This window comes from Vigna umbellata, chromosome 7 (genome assembly GCF_029865625.1).
Source record: "Vigna umbellata cultivar VRB3 chromosome 7, Vumbellata_1.0, whole genome shotgun sequence".
Taxonomy (NCBI): domain Eukaryota; kingdom Viridiplantae; phylum Streptophyta; class Magnoliopsida; order Fabales; family Fabaceae; genus Vigna; species Vigna umbellata.
Window position 1 is genome coordinate 2,505,545 of NC_142171.1, and position 19,128 is coordinate 2,524,672.

General features: G+C 35.1%; 2 protein-coding genes, 1 non-coding gene and 1 pseudogene across 4 annotated transcripts; 3 read left to right on the top strand and 1 right to left on the bottom strand.

The window, feature by feature from the left end:
• Positions 1-140: 140 nt before the first annotated feature.
• Positions 141-1,694, bottom strand: LOC148194940 (uncharacterized; annotated as a pseudogene).
• Positions 964-1,065, top strand: LOC148194941 (small nucleolar RNA R71). The gene has a single exon (XR_015781280.1). It is a non-coding gene; the product is annotated as a small nucleolar RNA R71 (small nucleolar RNA).
• Positions 1,695-3,401: 1,707 nt separating the features above from the next.
• Positions 3,402-6,507, top strand: LOC148194942 (uncharacterized). Its single transcript, XM_088094405.1, has 6 exons — positions 3,402-3,992; positions 4,824-5,188; positions 5,522-5,730; positions 5,884-5,994; positions 6,153-6,225; positions 6,333-6,507. Exons 1-6 carry the CDS (start codon positions 3,402-3,404, stop codon positions 6,505-6,507), a joined length of 1,524 nt encoding a protein of 507 aa, XP_087950531.1.
• An 8,675-nt stretch (positions 6,508-15,182) lies between these two features.
• On the top strand, positions 15,183-18,084 carry LOC148194943 (fe(2+) transport protein 1-like). Of its 2 annotated transcripts, none has more exons than XM_088093827.1 (3): positions 15,183-15,821; positions 17,386-17,467; positions 17,626-18,084. In XM_088093827.1, the coding sequence occupies exons 1-3, from the start codon at positions 15,225-15,227 to the stop codon at positions 17,808-17,810; spliced, it is 864 nt and encodes a 287-aa protein (XP_087949953.1). In that variant the 5' UTR covers positions 15,183-15,224; the 3' UTR covers positions 17,811-18,084. The 2 variants fall into 2 exon arrangements, with proteins under 2 accessions (XP_087949953.1, XP_087949952.1); XM_088093826.1 differs by having other exon boundaries at positions 15,184-15,821; positions 17,386-17,535.
• The last annotated feature ends 1,044 nt before the right edge of the window (positions 18,085-19,128 follow it).

Consider the following 19,128-nt stretch of genomic DNA (forward strand, 5'->3'; position numbering starts at 1 on the left):
CTCTTGAACTGTCTTTCCTTCTCCTTTCTAGAGAAAACCTTTGGATATGGAAGAGGTTTCTCGTACACATGTTCTTTCTTTTTCTCTCCCTCTCTCTCTTTCTCACTTTCTCTATCCTCTTTCTCTTTTTCTTTATCTCCCTATTTACTCATCTCATCTTTTTCTTCACTCAATTTTTTCTCATTCTCTCTTTCTTCCAGAATTCTTCCTGATCTTGTAGTAATAACTTTATAGTCTTCCTTTGGATTTACTTCAGTGTTAGCCACAAATTTCTTCTCTAGTTTTTCTTCCAACTTTTTAGCTAATTGACCCACCTGAATCTCCAAATTCCGAAGTGAGGCTTTTGTACTTTTATGGTTGGAAATTGATACCTGCATAAACTGCTGAAGAGTTTCTTCCAGTTTTGAAGTTCTTTCTGTCAGAGTAGGTTGTTGCTGAAAGTTCTGTGGAGGTGGTCTGTTGAACGGAACAACTTGTCCCATACTCGGATGAGGTCTTCATCCTTGATTAAAACTTTGACGTTGATCATAATTCGTCTGAAGACCTTGATTTCCCATATAATGTACTTCTTCATGAGACATGCTTTGCACTACACATTGACCATTATTATGATCTCCTCCGCACAATTCACAACTTTGAACCATCTGATGTTGAGCTTGAGAAACATTCTGCAGTTCTTTAGGTAGCTGAGATAACTTCTTCATTAATGTCTCAAGTTGCTGAGTCATAATCTTGTTTTGAGCTAGTAAAGCATCTTGAGATTGAAGTTGAAGAACACCTTTTTGTTGAAATTGAGCTCTTTCACTCTGAACTTCATTATCATTTGCAGCCATGTTTTCAATCAGTTCATGTGCTTCTTCAGGCGTCTTCCATCTGATACTACCTCCAGCTGATGCATCTAACATTAACTTTGTTTGAGATTTCAGCCCTCCAAGAAACAGATTTAGTAGTGTAGGCTCATCAAATCCATGAGTAGGGGTTTTTCTCAGTAGGCCTTTGAATCTATCCCATGCTTGACCTAGAGTTTCATCAACATCTTGTTGAAAAGAAGAGATCTCCTGGTTTCCCTTATTGACTTTGGATTGAGGGAATAACTTATTCAGAAATTTAGCAACTACATCATCCCAGATTGTCAGACTATTCTCTGGAAAGGAATTCAGCCACATTTTTGCATTACCAGCCAATGAGAATGGAAATAAGCTGAGTCAGATTGCTTCATCTGGAACCTGGTGAATCCTCATTGTATTAAGATCTCCATGAAAGTAGCCAAGTGAGTGTATGGATTCTCGTGGGATAATCCATGAAACTGATTGTTCTGCACCAGATGAATAAGAGCTGGCTTCATCTCCATGTTAGCAGCATTCACCACTGGTCTTGCAATACTATTGAAGTGTAGAGGTCCTGAGAAAGTATTATAGTCTGCAAGAGTACGTCTTCCTTGCCCAGAACCTTCTCCAGTACGATTATCTTCCATTTCTTCTTTTTCTTGACTAGATGGAGAGTCCAGAATTTCTTCAGAAATAAAAGAGGTTTCTCTGGATTCTCTACTTTGTCTCCTCCTTCTACTGTTGTTCCTTCGAGCAGTTCTTTCAATTTCCGGATCAAAAAGTAGATTTTCAACCTGTTCTCTGCTTCTCATACAAAACACAATCTAAAAAGACACAATTTCTACAGATGATAACAATTATGCACAAAAATTCAAATACGATCACAATAAACACTTAAACAAAAGATAGCTAAAATCAACTAAACCAGATAAACAACACCCAATAAACAAAGACAAAAACAAATCCCCGGCAGCGGTGCCAAAAACTTGTTGAGACCTCGGCAAGCGTATCGAATCGTTCAAGTAATAAACGGGTAAGTTCGGATATCGTTTCCTAAGAGATTTGTTTAGATTCACTGATTGTTAAAGTTTACTAATTTAGCGATTATTAAACGTATTTTTATAACACACTTAAGATTAACATACAGAATTAAAAAGTGGTAAAAACAGTCGAATTTCACTGGGGTTGGCATTCAAGTTCATCACTCATATAATTTTCTACTAACACAATTCCTCAAAATTAAGCATGGACATCCTAGGCGCATACAAGCCTCTGATTCCTCAGATGAAAAATTTTGAATCATTCAAACTAAATCACTAATCCCTTAGCAAATTCAGTTCTCAGATTTGCCTTAAACACAATGTCACAGATGACTAAAAGTTCCAACCTATGTCTAGAATTGAAATCCCTTAGTTGTTCTATCCTAGGTCCGCGGTCTCATGCATTTCCCAATGATTTAACCGTTCAATTAGCTCATATTTTCATCGTAGGCATGAATAATCAAGATAGAACACAAAATTCATACAAGATCATGTATTAATAGGTAAGTTACAAAGAGTTTCAGAACTTTACTCTCAACCCCAGTGAAATGGAGTTTTAGCTACACATATGCATCTCAAAAGCAATAATTGATGGATTGGATGGTAGAAAGTGGTGGTTTTGGACCTTGGAAGCACCCATACACGAGCTAGACGCGAGCTGCAGCGTTCCCACTATCTCTCTCCTCCTCTCTGGTTCAGTTTCGCTACATTTTAAAGGGAAGAACCTTAAGTGAATTCTCGCTGGGCGAGTGGCCTCTTCTCGCTGGGCGACTAGTGTCCTCTCGCTGGGCGACTAGTGTCCTCTCGCTGGGCGACTGGTACAGGCTCGCTGGGCGACTGGTACAGGCTCGCTGGGCGACAGGTGTCGGCTCGCTGGGCAACTGGTACAGGCTCGCTGGGCGAGGAGCTCCTGTTGGCTGGGCGAGTGATGCACTCTCAGTCTTTGATATTATCCAATCCTTATTCTTGGATACAAACATACAAAAGCATCAATAGACATTTAAACATTCAAAACTATACTTACATCAACATTTTTATACTTTTCATGAGAATAAACACTAAACTACTCAAAAGCACAACATTTTAAGTAACAAATACAAGTAAAGTTTACATTTATCAAACAGATAACACCAAAACATCATTACAGAGAATGAAGAAAGTTTGTGTTAAGTTTGTGTTTTTCTTACCTTTGATGAAGCCCTTGTGCAAATCTTCTTCTCTTCTTCTCCCAACAAACATGATCATATGTCTCCAACAAGCTCTGCACTTCTTCTCTCTTTAGTTTCCATAAGAGCCTTGAGCTCTTTTTCTCACTCGCGTGTGACGAACACAACTTCTCTGGCAGAAGCTTTCCCAAGAGATATTTTATCTCTTATGGGCTCTAAAGAGTGGGCCTTTTGTTTAAAGGTTGATTGGGCCTTATTACCAATATGGTATCAGAGCAGGTTTAATACCTGCTCTGCTTGCGCTGCCCCAGAATTCATTCATGTTGTTTATTGGTTTATTTTTTGGACTCTTCTTGCTTCTTGCTGTAATGGATCACATGAATCAGTCCACCAATCCTGCCAGTCCTTTCTATCTACATCTTGGGGAGAATCCAGGACTTACCCTCATGTCTCAAGTCCTAAGTGAGACTAATTACTCTTCTTGGAGCAGAAGCATGAGAAAAACTTTTATTTCCAAAAACAAGATCAAGTTCATTGATGGGTCAATAAAAAAACCTCAAAGAAGTGAAGTTTTAATCGATGCATGGGAAAGATGTAACATGATGGTTCGTTCCTGGATTATAAAGACATTTTCTCCACAGATTGCAGAAAGTGTGATATATGTTGCAGAAGCCAAAGAATTATGGGATGAATTTAAGGAAAGATTCTCTAAAGGTGACTACTTTAAAATTTCTGATTTACTTCAAGACATTCATTCAATCAAACAGGGAGAAAGAAGTGTTAGTCAGTTTTTCACATATTTAAAGATCCTTTGGGAAGAATTGGAATCCCTTAGACCCATACCTAGTTGTACGTGTGACATCTCTTGCAATTATGAGCTCTCAAAGATTTCTCTGAAATACAGAGAAATAGAACATGTTATATGTTTCTTAAAGGGGTTGAATGATACCTATAACACTGTGAGAACTCAAATCCTCTTGATGGATCCCCTCCCCAACATCAATCGTGTTTTCTCCCTCATCATGTAGGAAGAAAGACAGGATACTAGAACTGTGAACTAGAACTGGTCTGCTGAAACCAAAATTCTAGCTAATGTTGCTGACGAAAACAACACTTGGAGACCTGACCAAACCTGGAAAAACCAAGGGTGTGGTGCTGGATCACGTGGCCAAGGAAGAGGGAGAGGAAGAAATCCTAACTATGGAAAATAGTGTTCCCACTGTCACAAAATGAATCATATTGTGGATGAATGCTATTCCAAGCACGGTTACCCACCTTGGTATAAGAAAACTGACAACAATCAAGACCAAAAAAAATGACTAGAATTCAGCCAATATCTGCTAGAGCAGTTCTGGTCCACAAGGTGTTCAACCCACTCACTAGTTCAGCACCAATGCTGCCTCCAATTCCTTTACCCCAGAGCAGATGCAAAAGCTTGTCAGAATGATATAAAAGGTTGATGAATCTACTCACAAGGTCAATCAGATGCAGAGAAATAACATAGAAGACAAACAAGGTATTTTTTTTGGATTATTGACACTGGGGCTACTGATCATGTGACACATGAGAAAAGGAACTTTGTCACTTTTTATATAATTAAGCCTATTTTTGTCAGACTCCCAAATAACTCTATTATCACTACTGAACATGCAGGAACTGTCCAATTCTCTAAAGCTTTTGTTATTTTTAATGTTCTATATATTCCTGATTTTTCTTTTAATTTGATTTTTGTCCAAAGTCTTATCAAAGACTTAAACTGCAGTCTAACTTTTTCCTCTGAGATTTGTCAGATAAGGGAGAATTCTACATTGAAGATCATTAGGTGTGCTAATCCTTACAAAGTTCTTTATTACCTACAAGCCTTTCCCAATCCCGACCAAGATTTTATTTCAAAGTCTGCTTTCTGTGATAAACATGTTGATGTAAATTTGTGGCACTATAGGTTAGGCTATCCTGGACACAAGACTGTAAAACAAATATGTGAGAGTTTTCCTTATATGAAAATGAGTCCTGACATTGTTTATGATACTTGCCACTATGCTAAACAACATAAACTGCCTTTTCCTAGAAGTGCTTCTTTGTTTACTGAATGCTTTGAAATGATTCACTGTGATATATGTGGTCCTCTTTCTATTTCTTCTATTCATGGTCATAAGTATTTTCTTACTATAGTTGATGACTATAGCAGACATACCTGGACTTTTTTAATGAACAATAAAGGCCAAACTAGAGATTTATTGCAAACCTTTATTGTTAAAATTAAAAATCAGTTTGATTAAACGATTAAAACTATTAGGTCAGATAATGGTCCTGAATTTAATTGTGTTAACTTGTATAATTTGTATGGCATGAACCATCAAAATAGCTGTGATGAAACTCCTGAACAAAATTTTGTTGTGGAGTGTAAACACCAACACATCCTTAATGTGACCCGTAGTCTCCTTTTTCAATCTAATATGCCTAATGCCTATTGATCCTATGCTTTCAGTCATGCAGTTTACCTCATAAATAGGTTACCTTCCCCCATTCTTAATAACAGAACTCCCCATGACCTTGTCTACAATACTCCTCCCACTTATTTGAATTTGAAAACCTTTGGGTGCTTATGCTTTGCTTCCACTCTTGAAAACAGTAGAAATAAGCTTGACCCAAGAGCTAGGAAGGGAATTTTCCTTGGTTACAAGCGTGGTGTCAAAGGTTACATTGTTCTTGACATCAACACTAGAGAACTTTTCATAAGTAGAAATGTTGTCTTTTAAGAAGACATTTTTCCCTACAAAGACCAGTAAAGCAGCAGAGAAATCAATGACAAAGAAGCAGACAAAACTACTTTTCTTAATGATCTTCTAGGTAACTACAATTCAATTGATGATGAGAGACATGTTGAAACAGACACAAATGATCAAAGGAAGACACAACAAACTGCCACTGACAACAATAACAATGACAACACGGCTGATAGTGAACAAAATCATAGTTGCAGAGATCTAACAGAGTTAGAAGGGCTCTAGGGTATCTAAATGACTATGTGCATCAGTTCAATCAATCCTTATCTATGAAAAACAATTTTAAAACCCCTTGTCCCATTTCTGATCTATTGTCCCGTGAATCTTTGTTAGGAAAACACTTGAAGTATACTATGGCCATCACTGCAAATAATGAACCTCACTCTTATAATGAAGCCAAAAACATGTATGAATGGGTAGAAGCTATGCAAAGAGAAATCAAGACCTTATAGGACAATAATACTTGGTATTTAGCACAATAGCCTCCACGAAAAAACTCCCAATTGGTTGTAGATGGATGTACAAGACTAAATACAAGGCTGATGGCACTATAGAAAGACATAAGGCTCGCCTGGTAGCAAAAGGCTATACCCAACAAGAAGGGATAGACTATTTGGACACCTTCTCCCCTGTTGCCAAGCTCACTACTGTTAGATTACTCATTGCTCTTGCAGTGTCAAATAACTAGTTTCTACATCAACTTGATGTGGACAATGCTTTCCTACATGGGGACCTAAATGAAGAAGTTTACATGGAGCCACCACCTGGTCTTAATGTCCATGAAAATGGTCAGGTTTGCAGGCTTACTAAGTCTCTATATGGACTAAAACAAGCCAGTAGACAATGGTTTGAAAAATTATCCTCTTTTCTCATTTCTACCAACTATACTCAATCTAAGTCTGATCACTCACTTTTTACCAAAAAGACACATACATATTTCAAAGCCCTACTTGTCTATGTAGATGACATCATATTGGCAGGGAATTCCTTGACAGAAATCAACCACATGAAGACTCTTTTGCATAACATATTCCAAATAAAGAATCTGGGAGAGCTTAAATACTTCCTAGGCTTATAGGTGGCCAGATCTAAGAAAGGGATTCATTTGTGTCAAAGGAAATATGGTCTAGACATCCTTGAGGAAATAGTAATGCTGGGATGCAAACCATGTTCTACCCCCTTTCTAAGTGATACAAGCTCATTGTATAAATGGACAACCACTTGGATGATCCTAGCTCCTATCGAAGACTGATAGGGAAGTTGCTCTATCTCACCAATACTAGACCTGATTTGTGTTTCTCTATTAATTTGTTAAGTCAGTTTATGCAATCCTCCACTAACTATCATTATCGGGTTGTGCAACATATTCTTAGGTACATAAAATCTAAGCCTTCGGAGGGATTATTTTTTGCAGCTGACTCTCCAATACACCTAAAGGCCTTCAGTGACTCAGATTGGGCAACCTGTCCCAATACTATAAGGTCTACTACAGAGTTTTGCATCTTCCTTGGAACATCCCTCATCTCAGGGAAATCCAAGAACCAAAACACTGTTTCCAGATCTTCCACTGAAGCAAAATATCGGGCTCTAGCAACTACTGTATGCGAAATACTATGGGACCACTATCTCCTACAAGATCTTCAAATTCAGGAAGCATGGACTTCTGCTCTCTATTGTGACAACAAGTCAACAAGGCACATAACTCATGACCAGAGCTTTCACGAAAGGACTAAGCACATAGAGCTCGATTGCCATGTTGTTCGTGAGAGAATACAGGCTAATCTTCCACATCTCCTTCAAGTTCGCTCGGATAAACAATTGGTTGACATCTTCACCAAGTTCTCCCATCGTGTACGGTTCAGATCCATCGTCCCTAAGCTTGGATTAGTGAGTATACACCATCCAGCTTGAGAGGAGGCTATTGGAACCAAAATACTATATTAGATTACTGTCTAAACACAATAATCGGTTTATATTGTTTGTTAGGTTTTTCTAGTTTACGGTTTATATTGTTTTATACATTTGAAAATAGTTATTTTATAAGATAAAAATTTCAGTGTGTTTTCTATATTTTTTTTAATAAGCATTTCAAAATTGGGCGTACAAAATGTAGACATGTTAAAATTGATTCTAATACGTTAATGAATCTAGTTCATCTTAGGCATGAGCCATTATGTTGAAAAAAATTCATGTTTTTTCAATGTGGGTCAAATCGAACTCAATTCCCTTAACTTATTGGTTAAATGAGTATGAACCAAACTAAATAGTTTGTCGTGTATTCCACCAACAAGAATCCCAAGTTTTTTTTATGGTCTTTTTCATAAGTTTTATATTATGATTATTTATTAGTTTTAATTTTAGTACCTGATTTTAAAAGTGCATACATTGGGTCCCAAAGTTATAAAAATTGTATGAATTAAGTGCCTTCCGTTCAATTGTCAGAAACAAAATTAACTCCCAACTAATGTGGTGAAAGAATATGCAGTTTTTCTTCTCTCTCCTTTGCTTTCCCTGCAATGCCTCAACTTTTTCTCTTTCTATATTAATTGTTTTCATAATTGTTGTGTTATTTTGGAATGTGACAATATTTATATGTTATTATTATCGATATCCGTGTAAACTTAAGTATTATATTTAAGCTATTATGATTATTTATAAGTTATTATTATCAGTGTAAACTAAGTATTATATTTGTTTTCTTAGTTTTTTAAAATATTTATAAATTATTTAAATTTTAAAAGTTGTAATTAAAAGAATAAAATTATAAAAATAAATGTGTATATAAAATTACAAATATAGATAAAATAAAATTTAATTATTGAAATAAAAATATTATAAATAATATTATATAAATAATTTTTTATTATAATTTTTAAATTAAAAATATAATTATAATAATAAAATAAGTTTAAACCCTCAAATCGCCCTCATATTTGTTGAGAAATCTCAAGTGGGTACTTGCTTTTTAAACTGTCAAAATTTGGTCCATATACTTCTAAAATTGAGCCAATTTTGCCCTCTCCGTTGTTAAGTTTTGACAAACAGCGTTAAGAGATGCTGTTCTGTCTTTTTTTAAATGACGTGACATTGTGTATTAAATTAAATGGGTTATGTGTTGTAGACCCTCTCCACTGTCAACCTCGTTGGATCCACCATCTTCTTCTAACCCAACCAAAAAACGCGCCACCAAAAATAAAACCCACCAGGAACCTTCTTCTCCATATTCGTCAATCTGTAAACTCAAACCAAAGTCAGAAAAACCTTAAATCCCAAATTGCGCCTTAATTAGTTCGTTCTTTTTTTCTGAATAGTCATAGTCATTGCGGTAGAGAAACACAACCCAACCACTTGAAATTACAAAAAACAAAAGTCAACATATTACCATCACTAGTAACGCGCCAAATACGCTTTGGTTAAACAAAAACCGAAGTATACAAACTTATATAACTCGGTTACTGGATGACCCAAAGCAGAATGCAGATATTGCCTCGGTTACTGGATGACCCGAGACCTATACCTCTGCACATAACACTGTAAATCAGACTGACAGCCTTTTGAAAAGCACTATTGCCTCGGTTGGCTACAAAACCAATGCCTATACACGTTTCGACTTCGGGTGTAGATTTTAACCGGTGCCATATGCTATTACTTCGGGTATAGCTTTCATTTTCTGACCTTAACACGTTTCATCGCTCAGCAGCTTCCTCTTCCCTCTCGTGCTGTCCCATTCCTATGTGCAACATCTTCTTCGTCGTGCACTCCCATTCTTCCTCTGTCACTCCTTGCATCGCCGCGCCGGTCATTGTGCTGCCGATGGTCTTGCCTGCCTCCTTCCTTCGTCGTCGCGCCAGTGCTCACGCCTCCTCTGTATCTTCATCTTCATCCACCGCTCCAGATCCGCCGCTCCAGATCCGCTGCTCCAGATCTGCCGCTCCAGATCCACTGCTCCAGATCTGCCGCTCCAGATCCGCTGCTCCAGATCTGCCGCTCCAGATCCACCGCTCCAGATCCACCGCCGCTGCCTCCCCGCTGCATCCACAACGTCACCGCTGCTGCCTCCCCGCTGCCGTCTCTGTTGCCGCCATGCCGCGTTGTCCTGGGTTTTTAGATCTTGTTCTCTGTCTTCTTTTTGGATCTAGAGACATTGGAAACACCGTTTTCAAATAAAATCCTCCACTGTCAATCTTGTTCTTGGTTTTGTTCTTGATCCAGAGACATTTTTGTTGTTCAATTTTTCAGTGATGGGGACTCTTTCATGGACTCTTCGAAACGGTGGGAGAGTATAGCAGGGGATTAATAAAAAAAAACCAAAACCTTATGACATCGGTTACAGTGACTCGAGACGTAATCCTATCCCTTTACGCCTCGGTTTATAACCGAGTCATAAAACCTACCCCTTTTTACCTCGTTCGTATATGCCTCGGTCGTAGAACTGGTGCATATAAACAATAATAACCGGTGTCATTTCCTCTTATTGCACTAGTGCATGTTGTCGAAAACAGTTAAAAACCTTTTACAATGTTATACCATTCCCACAAATTCATAAGATTTTTCAATCATTCCGAAATTGAACCTCCCCATTTAAAAAAATTCAATTTTTTTAACTTCATAAGAATAATATCCGCAGTGACAGCAGGGAAACACAACAAAAAACACCCAACAGAACCTAAAAAACATAATTGTGCAAGAAGCAAAGCAAAACCTGATCCATCTCATCAAGTAAAGGCCTCAACAAAGGTGGGGATCTCATCCATGAACTGGTCAGGCTTCCCAGAATGAAGGATCTGAGTGAAGCCTCCCATCCCAGATTGGGGTCCATGCTTGAATTTGTTGTACCAAAAGTACATCACTCTGCACTGCCACGTGTTGTAGACAGAGTCAGAGGCAGTGACTGCAGTGTGAAAAAGCCTCTTTTTTTGGGAGGAGGATCTGTGGAGTGGCATCTTGATGAGAGGATCCACCAAAATGGAAGGGCTGAAAAACCCTTCACACCTTCTTCACTATCCAACCTGCAAATAAGAAATTAAGAACTAGACAAAAGGAAAACCCTTGAAACGTGAGTTGACCGCGGTTAGCCGCAAATCGAACCTGCAAATAAACCCTAAAATCCAAAATCGCAAACTTCAAATCAGCACCACCACTTCGCATCTCAAGAGCCAGCATGAAAAATCATCACCAATCTTTGAACCTGGTAAGCAGTCCCACTACTCAAATTTCAAAATCCCAAGATTTTACTCATCGAAAAACAAATAGCTTTTTTTTTTTATTTTGTTTGAGAAGGTTTAAAATTTGAATTTCGAATTCGGCATTGACTTGAGAGTGAGTTTGAGAACAAGGGTTTTTTAGTAAAGGATTTGCAATGTTGGACCCACCCAGAGTCCGATCCATGAACTTTGCAGTCACCAACCCCGACGCGCATCCAGTGCTCGTCCCAGCAGACAACAAAGTCCAGTGGCTCGTCGGGTTAGTGCGCAGTTGAGAAAGAAGTAGTGTGGCTCGCCGGGTTAGTGTACAGTTGAGGAAGAAGCAGTGTGAAAAAATTTACTTTTCCACGTGGAATGGTTATTCAATAACCCATGACCCATTCAATTTAATACACAATGCCACACCATTTAAAAAAAATACAGCTCAACACTTTTTAACGCCGTCTATCAAAACTCAACGGAGAGGGTAAAATTGGTTCAATTTTACAAATATATGGACCAAATTTTGACAGTTTAAAAAACGAGTACCCACTTGAGATTCTCCAACAAATATGAGGATGATCCGAGGATTTAAACCTAATAAAATATTAAATAATTTTTTTTATAAAGAGTAATTATTTAAATAAAAAAATTATTAAAAATGATAAAATTGGAAAATATTTTTTATTATAAATAATTATTTAAATTAAGGTGATATTTAAATACTAATTAAAAAGATCATATTAACATAAAGAAAGTAAAACACCGAAGAGTATGATCTTTATATATAATTATATATATATATATATATAATTTTATCATTTTCGTGAATATATTTATTTTCTAATTTTACTTCTAGTAAGTATTTTTACTTTATTAAAATAATTATTTTTTAAAACTAAAATAGATATTTATAATAAAAATTAAATAAATATAAATTTTCTATAATAAAATCATAAATTTATTTATATGTATTTTTATAATTATAATTTATTACTTTTTATAACGATATACACATAATGTAATAAAAATATAGTTAGTTGAATATTTCTTTTACCTCTTGACTGATGAGGTTCCACTATCAATACTTTGAATTTTAAATAATTTAAATGATTTAATATTTTTGTCAGCTGTGAATTTAAATTTGTCGGATCTATTTATGGTGGGTTGAAAATATTTCTTCACCTAATCAATCCACAAAGATTTGAGGATTAAATGGACTAACTCATATAGGTAGCACCATAACGTTAAAAACACTGCATGAATGGAAAATGTTTAGATGTGTTGAGGGTTTGTGTTGAAGAAGAAAGAAAGGAACTGTGTGCGTTCTGGGAGTGTTAGATTTATAGAAGCTTTAGTGGGTGACTTACGAGATTGAAAGGAAATAAGATAGTTTAAGGAAGTGGAGGAAGGGTTTGGTGAAAATAAGGAGAGAGAGAAAAAAAAGTATTTCATAAAGATATAGAAAACAGAAAAAAAAAACCGTGGCATTGCAGGAAAAACAGAGTAGAGAGAAGAAAAAATACAGATTCTTTCGCCACATAAACTGGAGTTAACTTCGTTTCTGCCAATTTAACGGAAGGGACTTGATTTATACAATTTTTACAACTTTGGGATCCAATGTATGTATTTTTAAAACCGGATACTAAACAAAGAAAAACCACTTAACTTAGGGACAAAGTAAACATTTAAGCCTTTTAAAAACTATAGTATTGTTCGATAATGTTTGAGTAGTTTGGATGTTTAACTTATGTTTAGTAATTTGGTTTTTATATTTATGTATTTAATTTGTTTTGGTCCCTATATTTATTTTTGATCCAATTGAGTCACAATTTTTTTCAAATAGAGTCAACATGGTCCCTTTTGTTTCGTTAAATTTACATTAACGTTGTCTTGAAGGTGACATGTCATTCTAGTAACAAGCTTAGTTAGTAATTTGATTCCTATATTTTTATTCACTCTTGTATTTTATACATGGAGGCAAATTGGTTCTTTTCCATTAGTATCGTCCTTAACAAATTCTTGGGAACGAATCTCAATGCCATAATTAGGTTTAGGTTCCCATCCGATGACATTATAAAAACAAATATTTTGGATTTGAAGAGAACACTCTTAATAGAATTGTGTTACTAAAGAAGAAAGAGTTGGAGAGGGTAAAAAGGGTTTGAACTCACATGTAGTCATTTCTTAACTATGTTAACATTGATTTCAATGAAATGACCACATTATCTCTATTTAAAAAGATATAAAAACAAAATTGAGTAAACAAAACTATAAAAACCACATTGTCTCGTTATACAAATTAATTAAGCCTTTTATTGATATGACATGGTTACTTGTTAAGGTTTATTTAAGAAAAGGACTACATTGACTATATTTAAGAAAAATTGTGACTCAAGATAAAATATAATATAGGAACCAAAATAAATTAAAGACTTAAATATAAGAATTAAATTATGTCTTTAATTTATTTATTTGCTAATGTTGATATTTTAATTTTTAACGGCTATATTTATAATAATATATGATAAAAATGGCGAATATTTTTATTTTTACTATTATAAAGAAATGAGTTGAATTAATTTATTTTGATTGTATTATAATAAATATTTACAGTAGATTGAAAGAACGAACTTTTTTCAATTGAGTCAACTTATTAGTTCTATAACTCACCAACTTACGAAGGATTGAGCTAAATTACCAAATTTTTACTTACTAGAAAGTGAATTAGGTTGAATTGATTTATTTTTATTTAAACCATAAGTAAACCCTTTCGAGTCAAGTTAGCTTACTTTCCAAAGTTAATCTTAAAATATATCCGTGCTTAATCATTTTAATTAGATAAGGATATTTGGAAGAGTTTAGAAGGCTAATTTAAATTTATTTTATCACGATTTTTAAATAGGTGTTTCAGAAAAGTTTGTAGAGGGGGTTGGTGCCTTTCTTTAAAGTTTTTATTTGACATATTTTTCACAAGTTTGTAATTGAAGATGGTGGAGTCTCCTGAATAAATTAGTCATTTTTATTTTTCTATCAGTAACCCATCACTGTCAATATTAAACTGCATTAAAGTCGTACAAACAAAATTTCTGGTCATTTGCAAAATAAGCTAGAATTTCATGAAACCATACCACAGATCCTATCGAGGGAATTTCGTAGAAGTCTAACCACAATGTATACACAATGTTCCTGAGACTATGCAACCCCTGTATATTGCTCTTTTTCTATGCTTAAACTTGAATCTTGAAGCTTAGAATTTAATGATGTTATATATATGTCTGCTAATGGTTGATTAGTCAATGTAATGATAAACTAATTTTGTAAGCTATTATAAAACTATAGCTTATTAATTAGAAAACCATTTGATAAAATTAGTGGTTGAACAAACTGATAAATGTTCATTAACATAACATGACATAATTGTTTGACTTTTATTTTGTAGTAGCTTTTTATATCATATAATAATTCTTTTGAAGTTTCATAGAATAAATGATGTTAACATTGAGAATAGTAATATAGTGATAAATTACAAGTTGAAATACTATCATAATCCAATGAGGTAACTTCATATGTTATATTCATAGAAAACATATATAGTCAAACTCAAGAACCCTATTAATTGGCAATGGACAAGAGGGAAAGAGCAATGATGCACTCGTCACAAACAACATGAAATGATGAACCTACTCAGCAGTTTACTTCTTTTAATCACAGTTTTTTAAAACAGTGCTATAGATTATAAATAGCATCATTATCTGACTACTTCAACACAGCATGATCCATGAAACACTTCATATCTTTGTTCATTCGTGCAATCTCCACTTGCCTCCGTCTATGTGATAAACATTAACTTCAGTACTCATTTTCTACGTACAAAAACATTTTCATTATAATATATATATCCTATAGCAATTGATTTATGACCCTTGCCATAGCGCCATTCTGTAAGGTTAATTTTGCTGTAATAACATTAATCCTTCTCATGTGAAGTCACTTTAGCTGGTGTTATATGCATCCATCGTAGAATTATTTTATAATGTGTGGTGTACTTGTTTACTGCTATTAATTACAGAAAGGGATGTGGTACGTTGACACCCTTCAAAATTTATGCTACGTAACTTCCCACAACTACTTTTATTTATTTTGACAACTCAGATTCTGTACTACAAATAGAGCTCAGTAAGAAGTGAATGACCTAGAGAGTTTGTGAAAGACAACCACAATGGCAATTACTTCAGCGACTCTTTTCAAGATTATCTTTGTTTTCTTCATTCTCGTCACTCTTCTCACACCTCAAGCCGTGGCTGATTGTGAAGCTCAATCAGCAAACGCATGCAACAACAAAAAGAAAGCCTTGCCTCTAAAACTCATAGCCGTATTTGCCATTTTAGTTTGTAGCATAATTGGTGTCACACTACCCTTAGTGACACGTTCAATCCCAGCTTTGAACCCTGAAAACGATCTCTTCGTAATTGTGAAATGCTTTGCGGCTGGTATAATTCTAGGCACGGGCTTCATGCACGTGCTTCCCGATTCCTTTGACATGTTGCGGTCTGATTGCTTGAAGGAGAAACTGTGGCACGAGTTTCCATTTTCGGGATTTGTTGCTATGTTCTCTGCTATTATAACGATGATGGTGGATTCTTTGGCTACTAGTGCTTACACAAAGAAGATTAGGACTGAGATTATTTCATCTGAGAGCAACCCTGCAGGTGGTGGAGACCAAGAGATGGGTGGTGTTGTTAACTTTGGCCACCACCACCCTGATAACAAGACAGAAGGCCAATCACAGCTTCTACGTTATCGTGTTATTGCCATGGTAAGATTTTTGCTCATTACACTAGTGCAACGAAAAGATATTGTCTAGGTTGTTTTGACTTTATGACAGTAGTTGCACAATCGAAGTATATTTGGACGAGGTAAAAAGTTGAAACTTTTTGTCTCGGTTTAAAAAATCCAAAACTGTAAAGCAAAAAAACAAAAAAAAAAAATTGGGTCTATTGCCTCGGTTAGATCCAGAACCGACGCAATAGACCTTTTTTTGCCTCGGTTTGTACTAGAATCGTTGTCTAAAGTATGTTTTTTTTTTAAAAAAAAAATCGATAGTTTCTGTAACCATTTAAGATTCGCACACAAACACTGTCTAGAAACACTGCACACAAAACACAAACCACTATCCAGAAACACAGAAACAAACACATAAACAATCCCGCACACAAAACACTGTCCAAAAACGTTGTTTTATTTATCAGGAAAACAGAAAACGTGAAACATCCAGAAAACACTGCACACAAAACGTTGTCCAACAAATAACCAAACAAAAACATGAAAACCCTAAAACGGATCTAACCTTGAAGGTGAGTTTGGGGTTGAAACGAAACGAAATGAACATTCCAAAACATTTATTCGAAGAGCACCTGTGCACAAAATCAATCGGTTACATTGAAATAAAATCATTCCTGAGCACTTAATCAACAAAAAATGAAATAAAAATTGGAAGAAATGTTGAAGATGGTGCTTGCGAAATCAAAGACGAGAGAGAGCAGCTGCGCAGAAGATGACTTTTGTCTAAAAATGCCTTTGTTCGTGAAATTTAAACATAAACACATGTTATTGCCTCGGTTATTTTTTTAACTGAGGCAATAAGCCTCTACTGCCTCGATTCTATAAAGAACCGCTCTCTAAAATCTATCAATGTTTTTTTTCCAGTTATTTTATGTCCCGGTTCTCTAAACAACCGAGGTTGTATACCTCTTTAGGCCTTGGTTCTTTTTGAACCGAGACATATACGTTTGCGATAATTACAAAAATGAAACCGCATCATTTTTATGCTTCGATTGCGATAAAATCAATATGAAATGAGCGAGTTAAAATTCTTATTTTTTACTATTGCTATTTCTCTCTAAATGTTTGTCATCAGAAATTACTAAACAAGAACGTGAGGTTTTAGATCATATAATAATTCTCTCGAAGTTTTTCAACATCCATAAATATCTTTGTGTTTAATTTTTCTAAAAGATTGATCAAGACATTTAATTCATTAGTTTTCAAAATACATCAAAGTATATTTTTATAATTAACAACCTTATTAGTCAAACAAGATAATAATAGAAGTGTCGAGTTATGCTAAGCCAACATCCAGCTAAAAGACTGTATCACTCCTACATATTTCCTTCTAGGGTCTAGTGTGGATTTTCAACTGTTATATCTCTACTAAGTCGCAGCAATATTATCATAATCCTCGTAAATTTTAACATACATACGATAAGTTTTTCCTTTCAAAAAGATAAAACTCAATTATAATTATGTGGGACAGTAATCCGGGTAATAATTTAAGCCTATAATTTAATATTATGATTAATAAATGAAAATTGGAAATGCAGGTATTAGAACTTGGAATTGTGGTTCATTCAGTGGTTATAGGACTTGGAATGGGAGCCTCAAACAACACATGCACCATAAAAGGTCTAATAGCTGCGCTTTGCTTCCATCAAATGTTTGAAGGCATGGGTCTTGGAGGGTGCATTCTGCAGGTGTATATATATATATATACCAGAAAGAGCATGCATCACTAAATTTTCAATTTCTATGTTAATGAGACTAACCCTTCAAATTTTGAACAGGCCCAATACAAGTCCTTAAAAAATGTCACTATGATGTTTTTCTTTTCCGTGACAACCCCATTTGGAATTGTCCTAGGAATTGCATTGTCGACAATCTACAGAGAAAACAGTTCAAGTGCACTCATCACTGTGGGGTTGCTGAACGCTTCTTCTGCTGGTCTTTTGATTTACATGGCTTTGGTTGATCTTCTTTCTACTGATTTCATGAGCCCTAGATTGCAGGGAAGCGTCAACCTTCAATTAAAATCTTACTTAGCAGTGTTTTTGGGTGCTGCTGGCATGTCTCTCATGGCAAAGTGGGCTTAGTTTTCTCTTACCTCCGGTTTAAGGAATAATAGCATCTTAAAAGTTGTAATACGTGTTCCGTTAAAATAAGAAGTTTGAAAGTAATACTTTCATATTCCAATACTCTGTACAGTAACAATTAGATAAAAATAAATAAACAATATATTTAGTGTCCTCGGAATGTAAAACAAAAATAAATTAAGCATTTAATAAACAAATTCTAGTCATTAAGTTATACATTATTATTTCTTAATAAGTGTGAAAATTTAATGATAGTTCAGGAAGATGAAATGTGTACTTCTGAGGGTTGAAAGTTTAGCAAAGTGGGACCTATTTGTAGTGATGGCGAGACATGGAACATTTATGTTCTATTGGACCAAAGGGACTTAGGCAATTGATTCTAACCAGTGAACTTGAATCACCACTTTGAATTCCAAGTGTTCAAGTTAGAGGCGAGAGAAAGTGTCACCAATTAAGGTACCTAAGAGGTGAAGATGGTGAGGACACATTGGCCCATTGTCTTCTCTACGGATTAGAATTTATTCTTAGATGTAGGTACTAACAAACCATGTGAAAATGTCATTTGGCATTCCTCCTCTTTATTGTAAATTTAAAATTTTCTGTAGTTGTTGGTATGAAAATTAATGGCCAAACTATATACAAGATTAAGCTGATCCACTACAAAAATAATTGTTTTTAGCTAAGGTTATATTCGGCGTTTCTGAAGTTTTAACTACTACTAAATGTGTTTCTTACAGTTTACTAATCTTTAGGAAAAGCTAGCGTACGTCATTATGAGATTAGCACAATTTACCGACAGTTCAAAAATCTCTAGTACTGCTGTAGTTTAAAACCCGTAGTACTACTTGTAGTTTGGAAACCTCATTACCAACCTCGTTACAGCCTGGGGTTAAAATTTATAAAAAGCAAAGATTTTCGATTTTTAGTATTTATAATTTGCATATATCATTCATAAAAAAAAACAAAGAATAAAGTCAACCATTTTAATAAATGACAAAGCGTACAAATTAAAATTAGTAAGTCATTATAGTCATTTGTTCAAAATAAGAAAAATAGACAATCAAAAATTAAAAAAAATTTTCTTCTAATAGGATAGGTTTTTGCACCAAACTAGGCATATTTACTTTCAATATTACCAAAATGGGCAAATTCAACTGAAATTACGAAAATGGGGAAGTCGTGGGGGGCCCAAACGAC